This window comes from Impatiens glandulifera, chromosome 2, assembly GCF_907164915.1.
Source record: "Impatiens glandulifera chromosome 2, dImpGla2.1, whole genome shotgun sequence".
Classification (NCBI taxonomy): Eukaryota; Viridiplantae; Streptophyta; class Magnoliopsida; order Ericales; family Balsaminaceae; genus Impatiens; species Impatiens glandulifera.
Window position 1 is genome coordinate 58,029,864 of NC_061863.1, and position 21,919 is coordinate 58,051,782.

A 21,919-nucleotide genomic window follows, 5' to 3' on the forward strand; every position below is an offset into this window, starting at 1 on the left:
ATATTATATTTTTTTTATTATTAAATGATAAAATATATTTAAGAAAAATAAAAATTTATATAAATATATAAATAATAAGCAATAAAATATAAATGTAATATATTATTATTATTATAATATATTGTAAAAGAGAGAAAATAAAAAATAAATTAAAAAAGAAAAATAAATAATTATTTTAAGAGACAATAATTATTGTTTTAGAAAGAAAAATAAATGATTATGGATGGATTATTATATAATATAATTTTTTTAATTTTTTTTATAAGTTCTTACATCACAAAATCTTTACAAAAGTTATTAGACAATATTATATTAAAATAAAAGTTAAATGAGAAATACAGTTAAAATTAAAAAAGAAAAAAGAAAAAAACTATTTTCAATAACCCGTTACATATTGCATAAACTCCGGGTCGGACTCCAGACCCGCCATAGTCTCCGGTGCTAATACCACTTCCAAATCAACGGTGCCGCTTCCTTCCCGACCAGGAAAAGCCGAGATCTTACCGTCAAACTTATTCGCCCGTCCGCTTCTAATCGCCAACGGCTTTCCCCATCCGAAATCGTTGTCGAACATTGGAAATCGCGGCGATGATCCCATAGTTATCATCCCGCCGTCAAAGTTCCCTAACGGGAAACATCGTGGGTCCCTTTCCCAATCCTCTATGCATCGCCTCACAGTAAGGTCCCCATGAGCCAACACGTTCTTGTTCAGCTGCTCCGCGCACCACCGTAAATCCCTGTTCACCACATCACCGGCTGACACGTACGTCGGAATACTCTGTATAGCGTTCCCAAAATAATACGCTTCCAATTTCGGCTCCAATCTCTGCCGGCAATTTACTGCCATACGGAAAGTCGTCATCTTCTCCGACGGGAATTTCCTCGCTTTTGTTATCGCTTTCCATAATAGCGCGCACAGAGATTGGAATGAAGAAATATCCGATTTCGAGATTGTTTCGTTCCAGAGTTTGATATTAGAATCGTTACTGATCTTACCCATCAACTCGGCGACATCGATTTCTCCGCCGACGACGAAGTCAATCCATTTCCGGCCGTTTGTTTCAGCTTTCAGCTTCTGAATTGATTCACGACTGAAACTAAAAATCCTTTCTTTAATCGGCGCGTCTGCGTTAAACGTCACTTTAGGCCCACCCTCCGGTATATTCAACACCGCCGACGAGATTAACACAGATTCCCTCCGAAAATCCGGCGATCTGGTAATTCTCCTTGCCCCAATTCTACAAACCTCCGCGAACGTATTAAAGAAATTCCAGAACGAAGTTCCGTCAACGACGGCGTGGTTAACTGAACAGCCGATGAAGATTCCGTCGGCGAGAATCGTCAACTGAACAAGCAATAAGGGTTTGAAATGGCCTTGGTAACTAACGGTGGAATCAAGGGAGAAAAACCCTTTGACCGATTCAGGGACGTGAAGAGGGGAGAGAATATCGCGGATGTGGATGTTGGCGGCGGTGGCATAGACGAAATCGGCGCCGGCGTCGTTACAGGTGATGTAGATATAGCCTTGGGTGTCTGTTTTGAATCTACCGGCGAAGGGAGGGAAGAGAGAAAGAGTACGGGAAAGACCATTTTTGAGGAGAGAGAGTAATGAATCAGTGTGGAGATTAGGGCGAGGAAAGAGACAGCCTTTTTGGATGTAGTGACATGAAAGCATGGGAAGGTCAGAGACTGAGAGCTTGAGGTCGGACATGGTGGATTTTTGATCGGGAAAGACAGGGCATTTTGAGATCACAGTAGTGGTTGGTAGAGAAGAAGACGGCATTTTTTAGAGAAATAAACAAGACAAGATTGAGAGAGAGAGAGAGAAGGAGTGATGAAAAATGGTGAAGGGAGGCATGGGTATTTATAGGGTTGAAGTTCAATGTTCATGCATCTGTGTTCTGTCTCCCTCTTTTTTTTTTTCTTTTTTTTTTTTTTTATCTTACTAATGTCACCACCAATATAAAAAATTTATTATATTATTTGCTCTTTCTTACTAAAAGTTTGTTAATTGATGAATGGATGGAAGGATTACAAAATAATAATAATAATAAATGATTGTAATTTTAAACTAATTTTATTAATTAAATGAATATGATAATTTAGATAAATAAATTAAATAAATATAAAATTCATATCCAATTAAGTGAATTTTGTTAAAATTTAATGTCAATGGATAAGATCGAATGCTAATGGATAAGATCTGTAAGAGTCTCTCGTAATGTTCGTTGAATTAATTATTGATATAATTTCTAGATATATATATCCTTCATGCTGGAAAACTTCATATATCTTATATCTATTCTTCACTCATTTTATTACCTTTTTAAAATTCTTCGAAAGATTTTCTTTGTTTTCTTGAGTGTTCTTCGAGTTTTTACTCAACTGAGTGTTATTCGAGTTTTTCACTTAATGGAGTATTTTTTGAGTTCTTGACTCGTCATATTTTCGTTGAAACCCGGTGATCGATTCAAGTACTTTGTTAAGTTCGTTGCGTAGTGACTAAAATCACTACTAGATTCTTTGTACCAAAAAGATAGTCAACTACGATAAGTTTCAACACAAGGGGAGACAGTGAAACTGTTTTAAGAGAAATGTGTTAATGACATGCCTCGAATCAAAATTGTATTATAGTAATTTCGTTCGATGTAATATTACATTTAATTAATTTTTTTGTAACATCATTTATATATATATTATATATCAAAACAAGATATGTAATACAAATAATATGAATATATATGAGTCTAGCTATAAGAGTGAAAATCTTTGTGGAAGGTTGGGCTGCAACAGATTTGGGGACAATAAGATCATTTCAAATCATGATTTTTGCTTAATTACAAATCTAACTCATATCTCCACTTACATTTATTATATCTCTTCAAAGCTAGCATGATCTTGAGTTTTTTGAAGTTTATATTTTTGTTTAGATTTGTTAAAAAATATTTTTTTAATATAAAAAAATTTAAAGCATCAACTTCATTTTAACTTTACTGTTGGTCACCATTGATCTTTTAGGAATCAATCTCATATTTAAACTATCAGTTATATACTTTTTGTTTTAATATTATTTTATCATTAAATTACTTGCATCATCTTTAAAATATTATTATTTTATTTTTATTAAATTTTATATACAATTTGTTTTTTTAATAATTTATTTAAAACAAATCTCAAATATCCCACTTTAATAAAAATCCTAAAAAATCAAGATCAAACAGGCTATAGAGATTTAGTCATTTTGACCCCATCTTTTCAAAAACCATTCCAACTCCATATTTTTAAAAGTATATAATTTATTTTAAAATCTTGAATTTCATGTTCTTTCCGGAAACGGTATGTTTGAACTAATTAATTAAATTAAGATTCTGAGAGATACTAATTAGGTTGTTGCTGCAATCTCATAGAGGACTTATATATATATAAATATAATATATATAATATAATATATATATATATATATTATAATATAATTTATAATAACCAGGTTCAATTTACAAGAGGGAGGGACGTGGAGTGAGAAGAGATCTCCAAACGTGGCCCTCATGCAAGTAATCTTGTCATAACTATATGGATAAAATCATATACTATTTTATTTTTATTCTAATTTTGATTTTTTTGCCATATTAGATTTCCAAAGAGGATAGATAGATAGATATCCTTGTCTTTTATCATCCATCCTTGCTACAACATATATCTATATAATTAATGGCCATTTATATATTCAAACAATAATAAAATATATATGCATTAATTTGAAGATATGAAGTCTTTTAATTTCGCCCTTTATTTGTTTTTTGTCCCATTAATTAGTCAAGGATCTTCAATGTTGTTACTGCCCATTATCACTAGAGGGGGACCTAGCATCGATCGGTCGTCGAAAATAGGCCAGCTAGTCTAGCTAGCCGATCGAAATTGAGTCGAAATAAATTCAAAATTTACGCTTAACCGTGAATGACTAACTCAACTCATCCAATCCAAACCAAACCTAATCTAACCTAACCCGAATAAATGCTCACTAAAAAGACGTTGTTTAAAAAACTTCAGTCTTTTTCTCTCTATACCATATAAGAAAAAATAATAAATTAAATGGATGAGCAAAATAACTAATAGCGCCGACTTTTCACTGGATGTTGGCTGTAATGAGCTAATTAATCAATTCCATAAATAAAAAATTAATTAATATATGGAATCTCTCTATATCTAAAAAACTTATAGATTCAAATATATATACGTGCGTTGGCCATAAGATGAGAGCAACTTGAACTTAATTTAATTAATTACTCTATTTATATTAATATAGTACTAGCTAGCTAAGCTAGTTCACTAATTATTAATAAATTATTAATAATGAACCTGATATTACACGCATGTAAAAAGGTCGGTTCTATTCCTTTCTAAAAAAACCCTATTAAACCGTCTTTCCAGATTTGTCGGCTCTTAGATGTTTCATTATTCTAATTTATTTCCCCAGCCAATTCAAAATTAACATACACTACCTGCCTAATTACTCTTAATAGATTAATTAACTAGCTTTCTATCCACTTTAAATATTATTCTATTTTCAAATTCACAAACAATTTTCATTATATATATATATATATATATATATATATATATATATATATATATATATATATATATATATATATATATATATATATATATATATATATATATATATAATGAGTGATAGAGAGAGGGAATTTGGTGAGTGAATGACTTAATATCACCTCATTGGTTGGAAAATATAAAAGTGGGAGGAAATAGAGAAATTATGTCAAGTAATTCTCTTACAAAATTCCCTCACTTAATCATTTCTCTCTCTCTATATATTTGATTATTTATTTAAATTTGAGATTAATTAAACTGTAATTATATGAAGAGAACTTGAATTCCCTCATCTAATTAATATATCATTAATGTTTAATTAAATTTATACTATGATAATAGAGATGAATGCATGATGTCTACATTCTTGGGTGGATTAGTGTCTAAATTCTTTGAAACATTTTTAAATAACAAAATTTGAAGAAATAATTATCAAGGAAAAGAAATATGTTTGGCTGTTATACACGTGTATGACAGTTCAAGAACAACCGTGAAGAATTTTGGGAATTGTTATTCTTAATTGGGCTGTTACAGTTGCAAATCATTATTAAAATGTTTATGTCAAATTAGTAAATTAAGGTACGAGTACAAAGTACCCAATTCATCATCCTCATTAAAATTAATTGTTTATTTTATGTATTATGTAAGTACCCAATTTTGAGCATCTGTCATATTATATTATATATATATATATATATTATTATATATATATATACATATAATATATATGATATATAGAGAGAGTGGGGATATTTATTGAGCTTTTGAAGTTAGTGCTACATGGGGAATTGGGTTGAGAAAGTGCCATTATTTCTTTTTATTTATTTCAATATTTAAATTTGCAATTGGGTCTGCCTGCACGTATCAACAACGTATGACTTTGTGTACTTTTTTCTTTCTCATTTTTTTAAAAAATTTAATTAAATAACTATTTATATATAAATATAAACAATATAAAATAGTATTTATAAAATTTAAATTATATATATATAATTTTAAACGATTCATTTCAACTTAAAAAGTTTTAGTTGAAAATATAATTTGTAACTTTCATGAAATACTAACATTTTTTAATTTAATAATGATAAATGATGAAATAAAATAAATAAATAAAAACTAATCAAAATAGTGTAAAAAAAATAATCATTAAAATATTTGAAAAGTATAAATAACAAATGACCCGCTAAAATTTGAAATTGTTCTTTAGATAAAAATATTTTTTACGAGAAATATAATCTGAACAAACAAGACTTTGCAATAAATAAAATATATTAGTCTAATATTTTGAATAATGAAAAAGTTAAAAATATTTTAAGTTCAATTTGCACTTAATAAGACTTGAGATGAAATAATAATAAAAAACAATGCAAATTTTAATGTTAAGACAGTCTAGGAGTATATAAATAAGAAAATTTTCAAACAAAGTTTTACAAATTACAAAATTAATGAGATAAAATGGATGGAAATTTAAATGAATAAGTATATATATATATATATTAAAATATTATATTATGTAAAATAATTATTTAATAAAAGAAAAAGTAGAATTTTAAATATGCTTTATTTTTTTTACAATTTTTTTAATTTTTAAAGGTAAAAGAAAGCTACTATTATTATAGTCATTCATTTTATTTATATTTAAAATAAATTATAAAGGTTTAAATTCACATGTTTGTGGTTACGAATACTAGGATAGATAGACGGTGTTGAGTTAAAAAAAACTTTCATTTATTTTAACTATATAATATAGATTAATTAACACACTATCTCAATATAATCAGCTTCCATTTTAATTAAAATATTTTTGTGAAAAAAAATTGAAAAGTAGATGTTGAAAGAAACATATAGAATCCAATGAACTATGACCAAAAGGCTGACCCACCAACCGTGGGTATAATTCAGTTTTACTTTAATTTTTTTTAATTAACTCAAACAAAATTAAATTTTAAATCAACCATTTCTCAATAATCACATCATTAATAAAAATTAAAATACTAAAATACAATATATTTTAAGAGGAGTGATATAGAGAAGGAATTTGGTGAGGGAATGACTTGATATCACCTTTATTCTTCATTGGTTGGAAAATGTAAAAGTGGGAGGAAAAAGAGAAAAAAAAGAAATTATTTGATTTTTTCAGCGAATAAGATTATGCCAAGTCATTCCCTCGCCAAATTCCCTTACCTAATCATTTTTCATATTTTAAATTATATTTTTTATTTTATTTATATATATTAATATATATATAAGTATTTTTATCAAAAATAATTATTATCTCCTCAAAATCATCAATAATTATTATTTTTTTTTCTCCCTCTAAGTTTAAAAAAAACCCAATCCTAACAAAGCCTTATGGTTCTTACTTTTGATTTTGAAATTTTGTTTTCTAATTGTAAGCTTTAATAATTGATTTCGTAATTTGTTATTAATTTTATTTTTGTTAGAAGCCTAGTACATAATTTTTTTTTATTTTTTTTTTAGGAAAATAACACAATCTCTATTACTCTTTTATTTTATTGACTTTAATGAATTTAAAATGACTCACTATTAATATTGAACTTTAAAATAAACATTTCTTTTCAAACTATTATTGATTATCTAAAATTTTAAATTAGAGTTTTTATTTTAATTAATAAATTAATAATTCAAACTTATTAGGGTAACTAAAGTTGTACATAAGATAAATAAATTAATAAATTAATAAATGAAGCTCATTATTGAGGATAACAGTAAATTTTGTAAATAAAAATAAAATTAATATATATAATTATGCTTAAAATCAATCAACATTATAATAATATACTTCAAGTATATAATTCACGTCTTTAGATATTTTCTCCCCATTCTTTTATTCTCTTTCTTAATTAAATTTTAGATTTAAAAGATTATAAATATATATATATTTGTTCTTATATTTTTTTCTTTTCTAATTATTTTCTCCCTTATTAATTATATAATATATTCTGACTAATTATAAAAAAAATATATTTTTTATTAATAATTTAAATATATATATATATATTATATTATTTATCATCATTAATTTTATATAAATACATTTTATTTTTTATTATACATTTTTTTCTCTCCTCATATATATATTTATTTATTGGTTAATATAAAAATTAACTAATTAGTAATAAATATTAAATACAAAATATATATATACATACACAAAATAATAAAATTATTTTAACAATGGTCTAGTGGTTAAAGTGTTCACATTTTATGCTTTAGAAAATTCGAATCCCAAAACAGAAAAATTTAGATTTTCAAGAATGCATTATTGACTATAATATATGGTGACACAACTTTTAAACAAAGGATATGAATCATCTGAAAGTGTGAGGTCATAATTAGTAGTTTGTTTGGCGAGCATTTGAAAATATGAGATCACGAGATAGAAGTCGGGTAGTGGGTGATTTGTCGAGTGTGAGATCGGAATTATTGATTGGTTTGACGAGTATTTGAAAGTGAGGTCGGGTGGTGAATGGTTTGTCGAGTGTGAGATTAGAATTAGTTGTTGGTTTGACGAGCATTTGAAAGTGTGAAGTCACGAGATGGAGGTCGGGGGATCCGGAGGTCGGGTGGTGGGTAGTTTTGTCGAGTGTGAAGTCAGAATTAAGATTGGTGGTTGAGTTTGACGAGAGATAAGAGATGTGTCATCAATTGAGGTCGACTAAGATTGGTGGGTGGTTGAGTGGTTCCCCGAGGGGATAAAAAAGATATATGAAAAAGTGTGAGTCACAAGATGATGGTCAATTGAGGGTTAAGTGAGTGCGGAGGGAATAAAATATATATGTTAATATTAAGTTTAAGATTAAACTTAATTTTTACTTCTAAAACCAATTTTAAATTAATTAAATTTAAATAATTTTAACTAAAATATTTATAAGAATATATCCGCTCAAATACACGGAATTTATATGTTAATTGCAACTAACAAATTCACTCGTTCCAATTATAGAAAAAAGAAAAAAGGGTCAAGATATAGTATATCATTATGATTTATGAGGGCCTCATTAAGGCAAACACATTCACGGAATTGATACATATTTGACACACACTCACTAGTTGCTAGTTACACTCATAAAGTCATAATGTCCAATTTGAGTTGAGAGTGAAATTCTAGTTATAATAAGTTCATGAATCTTGAATTATTTGTCTCTAAATATGTAAATATATATATATTCCATGACTAGATAAACTAGCTAGAACAAGAAATGTAGGCCAGCACCGGCCAATGATTAAGTTTACCTCCTAATGCAAGATGGTCCTCATTTTGAAAAGCACCGAAAATTTCCTATTAATTTATTTACAAAAATATAGACCGATAAGAAAGCGTGAGTCGTCGAGTTTAATTCATATTACCATTATAGTTGAATTGATGTCTATATCGATCTTCTTGAAGAGCTCATGCATGTTATACACTGAGATTTTGTTGGTTTGTTCGGATTGAATTATTTAAAAAACAAAAATAATGATTATTGATGATTTTGAGAGGTGATAATTATTTTTGGCAAAAAGACTTAAATGTTAAAATAAAAAATAATAATTTAAAATAAATAGTATTTTAGTATTTTGGTTAATGATTTAATGATGCGATGGATAAGCCTAAGTTTTTTTTTTCTTTTGATCATCTTTAATTTGTTATCATTTTTATGATTTTCTTAACTATTAAGAATTATAAAAATGATCATTTGTTACCAGAATTTCCAAAATCAAATAGCCGTTTTATTCTTTGCATAAATATGGATTAATAAAATTATTTCAGACTTTACAAGAAAACAAATGCATGTGTGATTCATATTATATATATCATATTTAGTCAAGTTGTGATACAGCATCATAAATTCATAATAATCTCCCAAACATTTTCACATTAGACAACAATCAACAATTAATGAATAATTATATCTTTAAAGTTAGGTTGCTCTTTTGACAATAGCTTTCAAGGTGGGAAAACTTTAGTTTTGAGAAGTTACTATTTCGAATAATAGAAGATAAATTCGAAGTTAATTAGCTATCGAGCATTAAGACCTATATAATGATATATTGTTTGCAATCAATTTTGTGGTTGACGTGAACCTAACTTTATAGTGAATTTTTGATTAAATATATATGATGTAACGATTTAATTAAGTTTTGAATGTAACAAACAGACAAAATTAAAAAATATAGTGAATTTAAGATGCTACGTATAAGACTTGAATATTGAATATTTATATAAGGTGCATGTATGTATGTTCATTCCTTTAGTTGCATGCAGATACAGTGATTAAGAGTCATTTTCATTACTTCATTTCATTTCATGGGTAAAAGATAAAATAGATAGAAGACCTAGAGATAAGGATGCATCATATTGGTTGCTTTTTTCTTCTCTAAAGTGAATTATTTTCTTAGCCTTCTACACACCTACTACTATTGCGGCTTACCACTTTAAATTAAATCAATTTTGGTAGGCATGCCTACATATGACAAATTGACTAGCTAGGGTATGTAAGAACAACCAGTTATTTTGTGCCCCCACCAACTTCTCATCAATTGTTTCTAACTTATAATTGTCATTGCGATCATATATATCTATATTAATTATTAATTAAAGTGGGATGATTGGGGAGGAAGTACGATAAAATGATGTGACATATGTTATTGGTTAGAAAAATTAAAAAATGTTAATAGAAAAAAAAATAGAGAAATATTTTTTATTTTTTTTCAATAATCAAATTGCAACCTATCACCCATTTTCCTATCATTTTTTCAAATTCTACTTTCCTATCATATATTTCTCTAAATTAAATATCATTCGAACAATATAATAATAATTTGATCACATCTTTGTAGATGAACAATCAAAGTTTATTTAAAAATGAATAGATTAACATGATTGTAACAAATATATATTAAATATCACCCTCAGTAATATAATAATTCTAACTTCCAAAACTTGGGAACAATTATTCGTGAAAAAATAGAATACAAATATTTCAAACAAACCACTAAGGCTACCACATGTCTATTAGCTTTATCTTATAAGTAGAGTATATTGCGACGTGACCCGGTGGCTTTATACCACCTCTAATGCCTCCTTGTCGCGATCCATGGATAGTCTCAAACTCTCGGTGATAAGAAAATAGACTATAAATACCTCCGAACAAACCACTGAGTCTCTACAATTTAAACTCAAAATTAAAGGTACTCATAAATGTTATAATTTACTAGCCTAATTCTTATCGGGAGAATATATATTTACTATGTTTTTCTGACGTGGGACTTCAAACTATTAATAATTTGATCAAATCTTTGTGGGCGAATAAATTAGTCCAAATTTATTTTGAAACTCAATAGATTAACATAATTGTAAAATATATAAAATATGAAGTTGAACTTTAATTGATTGAATCTTGTTACGTCCATAATTTGTATTCAATTATTTTATTTTAGAACTGAATTAGTTAATACACAATATAATTGAGAAGACCAATTTGTCCATATAGTGTCTTAACCATTGAATCTTACTAATTAATCTTTTGATATTAATTTTGAAAAGTCGACAAAGTCAGTCGAGTCGGGACTTATCGAATAATTATTTGAATGCGGTGATTTTGCTCTAAATTTTAATATTTTGTGATGATATTAGTAAAGTATAATTAATTTAGTTTCAGGTGATTAGTAACGCTTGTGAAATATTATCCATGATCTATACATATGTAATATAATTATTAAAACTTATTAACGGACATATATATATTCTTCCAATCCAATCATCTTTTTTGGGGCATCTGTTTTTTAATAATTAAATAAGGTACGAGTCTTCTATGACAATATTAATGAGGAGAAATATATCTAAAATTATATTGCTATCACTTCAAAGTTCAATCAAGCATCAACATAGGAATTTTAGATAAAAAAATATCTATTAAAAAAAATGAGGCTCTATTAAATAAAATAAAACAAAGGCACAATAAAAATCAAGATATTAACTAATTAATGTATTAAAAAGTGCGATGAATATTATTGAATACTCAACACTTTCATGTGATTAATATTATTATTTGTCCAACAAACTTACATGAAATTAAATATTAAAGATGTGATTCATAGTATTATCTTGCCGTTTTATATTTCAATATGTGAAAATTTGTGTTCTCTCTATTATTGCAGATTTATGATCAGGCTTAATTTATTAATTTAACCAACATCCATCAAGAGGGAGGAGATAAGTTTTAATTTTATTTGGAGTTTAGCTAGCCAATAATATCAATATTTCCTCATATATATACTTAATATCAGTCTTGTCTATATATTGACCAAGTATAGGTATTAAGTTTTTTTTTTTCAAAAAATAATAATAATAATAATAATATGAGGTATTTTTTTTCCTTGTTTTGATTTGCTAAAAAAAGGTTTATTTTTGTAACTGATTAAAAAAGTGAAAGTGAAAGAGAAATAAATGGAGGCAATTCAAAAGAAGGTGAAGATCAATTTGATAAAGCAACTAGCCTCATATATTGAAGGTTTGAATTCTCATTGAGTTCAAAATCAAGATCATATGCTAATTAAGACAATTATTGTAAGGAGTTGATTTTTGTTAATCACAATAACAGTAATTTAAAATAATATTTAGTACAAAAATGATAAATATATAGTAAAGTCAAAAATACAAATTTTAACAAGGTTCAACCAATATGGTGTAAGTATCTCTAACTTCTATTTATAAAATTATTTAAGTTAGAGTAATTAAATACTTTTAAACTTAAATCTATTAGAATTCATTAAAACATAAACTTTAAATAAATATGAGTCAAATTTTAAATTTTTGTTTTTTTTAATAGGAAGCTAGGATGACATTGTAGTCATGACTCCACGTCCATTTAAAATGTATTAATAAATTATTAATTTAAATACTTCAATAATTTTTATTGCTCAACTTTAATCTTTAATAAGTTTTGGATCATATAAAAAATAATAATACATTTGATCAGAAAAGATATTCTAAATTAAAATAAAATGCAAGAAATAAAAGGTTACTTTTTAACTTATATTTAATTTTTTTAATATAGAAAACTACGTTAGAGATCTGTGTTCATTCGATAAGTTCTGGGATAAAAAATAAAAAAATGGGCCAGAAACAATATGTCACGTCAATAAAAGGATGAAAGTTAACCTTATTTGAAATAACAAAATAAACATCACACGTCTAACTGTTTTAGAGGCAAAAATATTGATCTAATTGACAGACTATTTCTTTCTCAATCGACAACATTTATATCCCAGTTAGTCTATCCTGTGACATTGTTGGTCGAAGGTAACTCTTGATTAACTTCAACTTTGAGAAACTTCTTTCTGCCGATGCAACTGTTACTGGTATGGTGAACAAAATATTAAAGGTAATGTAAGTATTTGAGAATAAACCATTCAGTTTTGTCATACATTGTATAACATATCAATTGCTTTTTTTCATTTGTTAAATAGTCACGACCAACAACTCTAAATACAATTCATCACCATTAATTTCTGAACGTCTATCGTGACTCAAAAATTGTTGAAGCTCCATACAAGACTTTATCAAGCTAGTTAAAGGCTTACGTTTTAACTTCTCCAAATTCAATAAAAACTTAAATATTTCTTGATATCACCGGCTTGACTTTGAATTAATGCATCCTCCCTTTGTTTCAATTTTCTATTTTGAGCTCCAGATAAATGTTTAGGAGGCATTTTACACAAGATCAATTCTAGTAACTACAACCAATTTCTTGTAGTTGACAAATTCTAAAATTGTCACAATTTTACAATTTCATCAAATAAAGATTGAATTTATTTAACTCTTTTCAAACAAAGTTAATTTAATCAACAAAACCTAACTCAACAACATATCCATTCATACCATGTAGTAATAGAAGTATAGAATTAGGATTTCACTTGTCAATATATTAGAATATATGTTATAATTAATTGTTATATTAATTTTGATTTTAAGTTTTCATCTATAAATTCCAAAAATTCATTAATAATATAAAAAAGAAAAAATCTATTAATACAAGTAAAGCACTAAAACTCCACTTATTTCAGAAATTTCATTAAAATCACATAAGTCTATAAGAGAAAATATTTCTTTATTCAACATCTAAGATCAACAAATTGAAGAATCTAAACAAGATTTGAAGTAGATGATCAGATTGAGAAAGATTATAATTGTTTGATACCTTTCGAGCCATGAGATGGCCTTAAAAAATTTGGATCCTTAAATAGGACCATGAGGCAATTGCCTCTCTCGCCTCCAAATAGATCCGGCTCTGTCATACGATTATGATCTCCATTATAACTTAAGACTCTACAACTTTCATTATGATGTTATTTTAAAAATAAGTTTTATTATTGATAATTAAGGTTTGATTTTGATTAAAAATATTTAATGTTTTATATATTTTAAATTTTCATTATGATGTTACTTTAAATTCTAATATTACTCTATGAGAACTAAAAATGCGGCTAAAGCTTAAAAAAATTGCTATGTCAAATAAGAAATAATGCAGTTGGTTAGTACAAACTTGAATATGTAATGCGTTGCTGTATCATTTTAAACCGTGGCTAAATCTAAAATTATAAAATATAATTATTAAAAATAAGTATTTGCGACGCATGAAGTGATTGTGAATCTCGTTCGAAGGCAGATCCTTGAGCATCAGTTCTGAGGATCAAATGAAACATTTACCCCGAAATAATTTTACATATTATATATTTTTTGTTGGAATGAATACATACGAAGAACAAACCATCACCGTCTATATCACAAGTACACCCACCATGAATAAAGCAAAGAAATCTAGGCATGTTCTTCACTAGAAAGTAGTTTGTCTGTCTAGCTAGCTTAATCCAACCATGAAATAGGAAGTTAGTGGAATTGCATAATCATGAGTGTGAGATTTCATGGCCACACTAGCAGATTCACACGGGGCACGCACATGCACAATTATTATAGGTAATCTAAGTGTTTTTATGCAAAATGATACCATCATTTTCAATGACTATTACTATATTATTGACGATATTGTTACATGTGCAATTAGAAACAAAAGAAACATATACTTAACAGACAAACCCGTGAAGAATTAATCGCAAGTTATGGAAGATGAGTTAAATACATAATTTATTTTAATCCACTATGAATTAAACTTCAATCAAACAATGAATTGGAGGGCATCTTGAGATTCATAGTATCACTAAAATAATTATTATTATTATTATAATGATGATGATTTAACTCAAGAGCTTGAATATCACTGCAATTGGTCCTTGCTATAATTATAATAATAATGGGAAAATACAGTGTATGCTAGCTATCATTTGTCATCCCACAAACAAATTTAAAAAGAGCAAATTGGGATTTAAAAATAGAAAAAAAGATGAAATTTTGATCCACCAAAGAAATGGGGGAGAAGAAGACATGATCAATCAATTGGTGGTTGTCATTTGTCAAGCACATAAATTAAAGTAGGAAAATCTATCATGCTGGAGAAATGGGTCCATATATGTTTTCTTTTTTTTTTTTTCAAGTTGACCCCATACAATGTGATAATGTTGTTTGATAAATTTAGTCAAAGGAATTTCAACTCTTGTACCCCTAAGAAAATAATTAGTGTCTTATTTTGTATTAAATAATATTTTTTTGTCACAAATTTAATTAATTTATTCATTTTTCTATATATTTCAAACCGTTTTAATTTCTTATGTCACTTTCAATTGCTTTTAAAGTGGGTATAAAGATAAGGGTGAATTCTATTTTTTTTTGTCTAACAAAAGAAAATAAAATATCTAATTTTTGTCTTCATATATCAATAAAAATGCTATTTAATTATTTAATTAATTATAACATGGTGAATAACTTGTATAAATAATAACAAGATAATACAAATATGATCTTATCCAATAAACAACTACATCAGAAAAGTTCTAGAAAAATGATTGAGGATTGAAGTTTAATTAATTAGAGCATCATATTATATGATAAGAAATGTTCTAAAATGATAAGTTGTTAAGTAAAGCAAGCATATAATCTTTGTTATTAAGTAAGCATGGTTTTAATTTCGAGCATTAATTAAAACTTTAAGATGAGTTGGATCGAGGATATTGATTGTTATATATATATAACACGTCCCACCATTAAAAACACTTGAAAGTTAAACCACTGGCCACAACACTTATTTTCAAATTCAAATAATACTAATACTTTTTATTAAAATTTTGAGATGAATCAAGTTATTATATATATGAAGATACAAATAGAACCAAGAAGAAGTCAACAAAATTTGAGAACAAATATATGTGGGAAAAACTATAAATTAATAGACAAGAGGGATCAACATCATTTTGTCTACTCCTAAACTAAAGCAAATGCATAAATATATTAATCAAATAATGCTATTTCTTTTTGTCTTAAAGGAGAATATAGTTTTAAAGACAATTTATTATTTTCGATTATCTATATGACTAATTTGAAATATTTTCTTTTTGAAATGTTTCCTGAGTTTGAACGAAAAAACAATAATAAGCATTATTTATTTTTCGTTCAAACTAATATTCATATACATGTAAACCTATCAAACTTGAAACTCATTAACCCATTAAAATAATATTATTTTTCGTTCAAACTAATATTCATATACCTATCAAACTCATTAACCCATTAAAAAAACAGCTTCTTACGCTTTCACTAGTGTTGACTAGTGTTGACGATACAATCTCAATTCTCGGAGTCTGTAACAAAGTTTTCAGCGCATAAAATAGTGTCAGTAAAAGTTATTTATGCGCCAGAAAAAATGTTGATTTATTCCGACGCTTAAATAGCGACACAAATGAAATCGGAATGCTAATTCGATATAGCGACGGTACGCTAGAGGTTTGTTTTAGTATTTAGCGACATTTATTTTACTATTTTTACCAACTAAGTTTTTTAATTATTTGCAACTTGCAGTTTACAATTTCTAATAGCCAGTTTCTATTTAGTGAACATCAACAATAGTTTATAAATTTCGCCAATGTAACCCTTATTTTATTCTTCTTCTCATATCAATTGTAACCTCTAATTTATATTATGTGTCATTTTTTTGTTTTCTCTTAATTATTCCACTACATAATAGATGAAAAATAAAAGCCCGGTTGTATTTAAAATGAATACCAAGGAAAAATTCAAAAATTAGTCTTACATTGAAAATTAAGAGTTAGATTTAATTCTCGAGTGTCAATCAATCTATATTATAAATTAAAGGTTTTAAATTCGATTCATACTAAAATGATTTAATTAATTATTTTTTTCTGTAATTAGCATGATTTCACAGTAATAACAATCATCTAAAATTAAGACATTTTAAGTAAATATTAAACGTTTGACAATTTCTTAAATACGGACTCTTAACATTTTATATACTCGGTTAACTAACATAGTTTTACTAATAAAACTATACTAAATTAAGGGTTTAATAAGCACCGTTGACCCTTCTTTTTGATGAGCTGAATTCAAACGACATATATATTTGAAGAGATGCCTTAATTAATGCAGCAATTGATGGACGAGCAGAAATATGCTTATACGATATGAACTATCTAGGGTTAAGAGTGCATTTCCAATGTCAGACGAACAACATTTCTCTTTAATAAAATCAATCAATCACTGTTTCATCTTTTAAAATATATATATTCCCCTTTTATATATTTTTTTTTAAAAAGTCAAAATTAATCAATTCAATGGAATTTGATTCGGTTTCTATGACATGGCCTCACTAATCACTATCATTCAATTTAAATTTAGTGTTAGACACTAGGCCAAGTCCAATCAAATTAATATATATAAATATATATATATATATATATATATATATATATATATATATATATATATATATATATATATATATTATATGATATGGAATTCAAACTAAAAATGTTGGTAATAATAACATCATACTTATCAAAAATAATTTAAGTAATTACTTTGTTTATCAAAGATTGAGGAGGGTCAAACAAAAAATTTCATTATATAATTAAACTTAAGCTGTGTTTGATAACTATAATTGATCATTTAATTTAAAGTATTTGTTTATTAAATGATTGATAAGATACTGAATAAAACATCAATGATGTTTGGTTATGATTTAATAAAAAAAAGTGAATAGCCTTAATTTGATCCAATTAAATTATAATCAACTTAGATGTATATTATATAAATATCATATAAAAAAAGTCAATCTTTAACCAAATTTTATGATATTTTAGTTTAGTATTTTATTAAATCAACCTACTTAACAAATACTTAAAAAGTAAAATATTTTCATTTAATTATTCAATATTTATTTTTCATCTATATTTAATTCAATAATTTAATTTGTAATTTTATGTTAATGCACTCTATCTTCTATATGTCAAATAAGAAAAGAGTAAAGATAAATATGGAGAAATTTTATATTAAATGATGTGTCAATTCCATTAATGAATTGAAAATTTAAAGTTTATTTTTTAACCATGCATTCAAAATCAAGAATTTATTTAAAGTTTTGGTCATTTATACTCATAAAGTTGTGATTACTTAAAATCCTAAGAATTATATATATAATTAATAATAATAATAATAATAATAATAAATGAGACTAAAAAAAGTCATATCTATAAAATTAATTATATGAATTTATTTATTTAAATAAATATAACCTTTTTTAATTTATAAATATAAATATATATATTTAATTCTTTTATAAAATCATATAAAATCATAAAAATAATTATAAATTAATAAAACTATACAATCTTGACTTCATAAATTTTGATTTGCAAGGGTTTTAACTAGTGTAATATAGTCATTTTTTTATGATTAACATATTATTAAGGGCCTTCAAAGTTCAAATTCAAAAGTTTGCAGAAGGAGGATTTCCATCAATCATTTTGGTCCATAATATTTGTGATCAAGCCCAATATATTTGCTTGTGGTGATCTAATCATTGTGGCCCATCATATTTGTGATCAAGCCCAATATTTGCTCGAGACAAAAGAAGGCCATATTTGAGGCAGGTTTTGAAAGCTTAACCCACGAAGTAATATTAGTAAAATATTCTTATATTTTATTTAGTATATTTTATGTTAAGTTTAATAAATATAATATTTTTATATAATTATTAACAAATATAATCCTTTGTTTTTGTTGGCCTTAATCAACATGACTTAAAAAGAGGAAGTTCTATCAATCTTTCTTACATTCAAGGGCACGGCGGATCGATCTTGGCCCACCCAAAAAAATTGACATAATCTTTAATTTTTTTAATTTTTTTAATTTAATTTATTATTTTCTTCTATAATTTATCACAAATGGGGACAAAACGTAACCGACTCAAATTCCTGACCCTATATATTTTCTTTAAATCATAATAGTTATCAAGTTTTACAATTTATAACTCCATGGAACATTATAAAGACCATCACATCCTAGGTTTCTCATTCATCCTACAAATATATTTTAATATTATTTTAAATGATTTGATGTTATAATTATTATTGAGAACAATGGGATTTAAGATTCAAATTAATTCAAACAATTATTAAAAATATTTGAGAGTACTTTTGAAGATGTTTAAGAGTTTGTTTGACATGGAATTATTAAATATTATTTTGTATTTAATTTTTAAAAATAAAATAAAATAAATTTAATATTTTGTTGACAATAAATAAGATTATTAAAAATAAATTTAAATAAGAATAAAACAACCCAACTCTTAAAGTTAAAAGCTCGTTTAAACATAGTTTTAAAATCCAACCTACCCACCGGTGGCAAACCCGGTGAACCGATTGTCAAATCGGGTTGGGCTGATGAAAAAAATGAGAAATACAATCAACCCAATTAAACTCGGTCAACCAGCCGGTGAACCATGAATTCGACAGTCCAAGTTAATCCAGCGGGTTTATTCTATTTATAAAAAAAATCACTTATTTTATTTCTCACTTATCACTCTCTTAGATACTCTCTCCCTGTTTTTTTGTTCTCATTAAGTTTATCTATTTTTAGTTTATTTTTAGTTTCATGTGCCTAGATTACCGATGTCTAATTCTAGACACTAAGAATAACAAACTCTTTCATCAACCTCAAACTCCACTTCTTACTTGAACCAGCTGATTTCGCTATTACCGGACTAAAAAAACGATTTAATGTGACATTGTTAAGTAATAACTTAAACCTAGTTTCTTCTTCCAATAAAAGCATATTATTTTATAAACAATTTAATGAATTTTATTATTATATGAAATTCGTTGGTTGAACTAGTAACTCAGTGAATGACTCAATTTCTTAATCGAGTTGATGATCGAATAAGGTTTCAAAACTATGAAAAATACAGTCTAGTTGAGTTTGATTATTCCAAAATTATAAATTTTAGATAAAGAAAATATTAATAAATTTAAATTTATATCTAATTAAATTTTATTTTAGAATATTATCAAATCTTGATTTATATTTATATGAACAATACAAATATATTTTTAAAATTATTTTCATTACCTTATTTTGATCCAGTCCAAAAGAATATTTTTAAATGGTAAAATACTATGAAACTAAAACTAAAATTAAAATTAAACACAACTTATGAAATATTTTATTAGGTTAATTCATAAAATTAACAACTCATTATCACAACTTAATAACTTGTTTTGATGTTGGTTATTTGAGGTTTATATTGAGTTTTATTTATAAAAAAAATTGTTATTAAAAATATGTTATTTAAAATTTTAATTTGTTCAATTATTATAATATTTTTTAAATTAAAATTTATGAAAAAATAAAAAAATATATTTTAGTATTTTAATTAATGAATTGAATAATTTAATAATTGAAAATATATATGATAAAAGATTAAATTTTGAATAAAAAAAAATATCAAACCAACTCTAACATATTCGTTTTTATAGTCTAGCAGCAAGAATACGTGTGAATATCCTAACCTCCCTAAGGTCTTAAGTTCGAGTTCGTTAAGCGGCAATTCTGCGTCTAGTTAAATGGTTAAGTGTATTTACATGTTGTGTGTTTAATTCGCGAGAATTAGTCGCACTATATAAGAGAAGCGGAACCAACTTAAAAAAACATAGCTCTAACATCTTGTCTTTATTTTAAAAAAAAGTAACATTTATTAGTAAATTATATAATATATAAATGTAAATATTTTACTACGAGTGATATAGGATTTTGAGAGAGGAAATGAAGAAGGGAAGGACTTTTATTATATCACTAAGGGAAAAATAATAAAAGATAACTGTCACCACATCATTAAAAAATTTGTTAATTTTTCGTCAAATTTTTTTCCCAAATTATTTATTATATTATATTTTTTTTAAAAAATATTTATATATTCACTATAAAGTATAAACTGATATATCTCTCAAACAAACGGATATATACGTTTACACACGGTTCAAAACTCAAAATCTTTTAAAAGATTTTAATCCGGTCCTTCAACTTTGAATGTAAGTGACTTTATATGTTTACTTTTTATTTTAATTTTTATTATATATTTATATGTTTAATTTTTATTATATATTTAGTTATTTATATATATTATATATATTATATATTATATATATATATATATTTTATCCTATATTTTTTATTCAATAATTAAAAGTAAAAATTATAATTTTCACTATAATCATTTTTTGTATGTGTATAAATAATTAATTTTATTATAATTTTCTGTAATTGAATTAAAAAAATTATGAAGCTTAATTTGTAAAGTTAATAAATTTATGTAAAAATAAATATTTTAAAAATATTATTTTAAGTTTGAATATAATTTTTTAAATTAAGATAAATTAATTTCTACGATGAGTTTGAGAACGAAACTAATTTAAAATTTTTTAAAAAACAAATAATTAATCTGTTAAATGTTTTTTTTCCAGATATTTCGTAAAATATTTAACCGTTTAGTGGACCCAAGTGTCAGTGTGAAAATATTATAATTGGACAGCGACTTCCTGTCCTATCAAAACAACGCCGGCTCACCGCCATTTAGATGGGCCCCACTTTTATAATATGTGGCCTTCTTAAATCTAAACCGAATTGGTCGGCTACGTGCTGACGTGGCGCCTTTTAATTGGCTTATAATTGGGCCTCACCAGTCAGAATTGGGCCCAAAATCGTCACGAAAAAGATACCCGTCGTCATCCGGACACCAAACAAAACGTAATACTGTAATTAATAATCAAATTTCACGTCCGTCTCTCTCTTTTAAATACCATACGTTATCCCTTACATTTATTACTTTTCTGGTTTATTTTG

General features: G+C 26.0%; 1 protein-coding gene across 1 annotated transcript; it reads right to left on the bottom strand.

Moving 5' to 3' along the window:
* Positions 1-331: 331 nt before the first annotated feature.
* LOC124926802 (uncharacterized acetyltransferase At3g50280-like) lies at positions 332-1,827 on the bottom strand. Its single transcript, XM_047467105.1, has one exon. The coding sequence runs from the start codon at positions 1,781-1,783 to the stop codon at positions 377-379; it is 1,407 nt and encodes a 468-aa protein (XP_047323061.1). The 5' UTR covers positions 1,784-1,827; the 3' UTR covers positions 332-376.
* Positions 1,828-21,919: the final 20,092 nt, after the last annotated feature.

Coding starts and splice junctions, on each gene's coding strand:
- LOC124926802 (XM_047467105.1), bottom strand. CDS start 1,783: ATGCCGTCTTCTTCTCTACCAACCACTACTGTGATCTCAAAATGCCCT.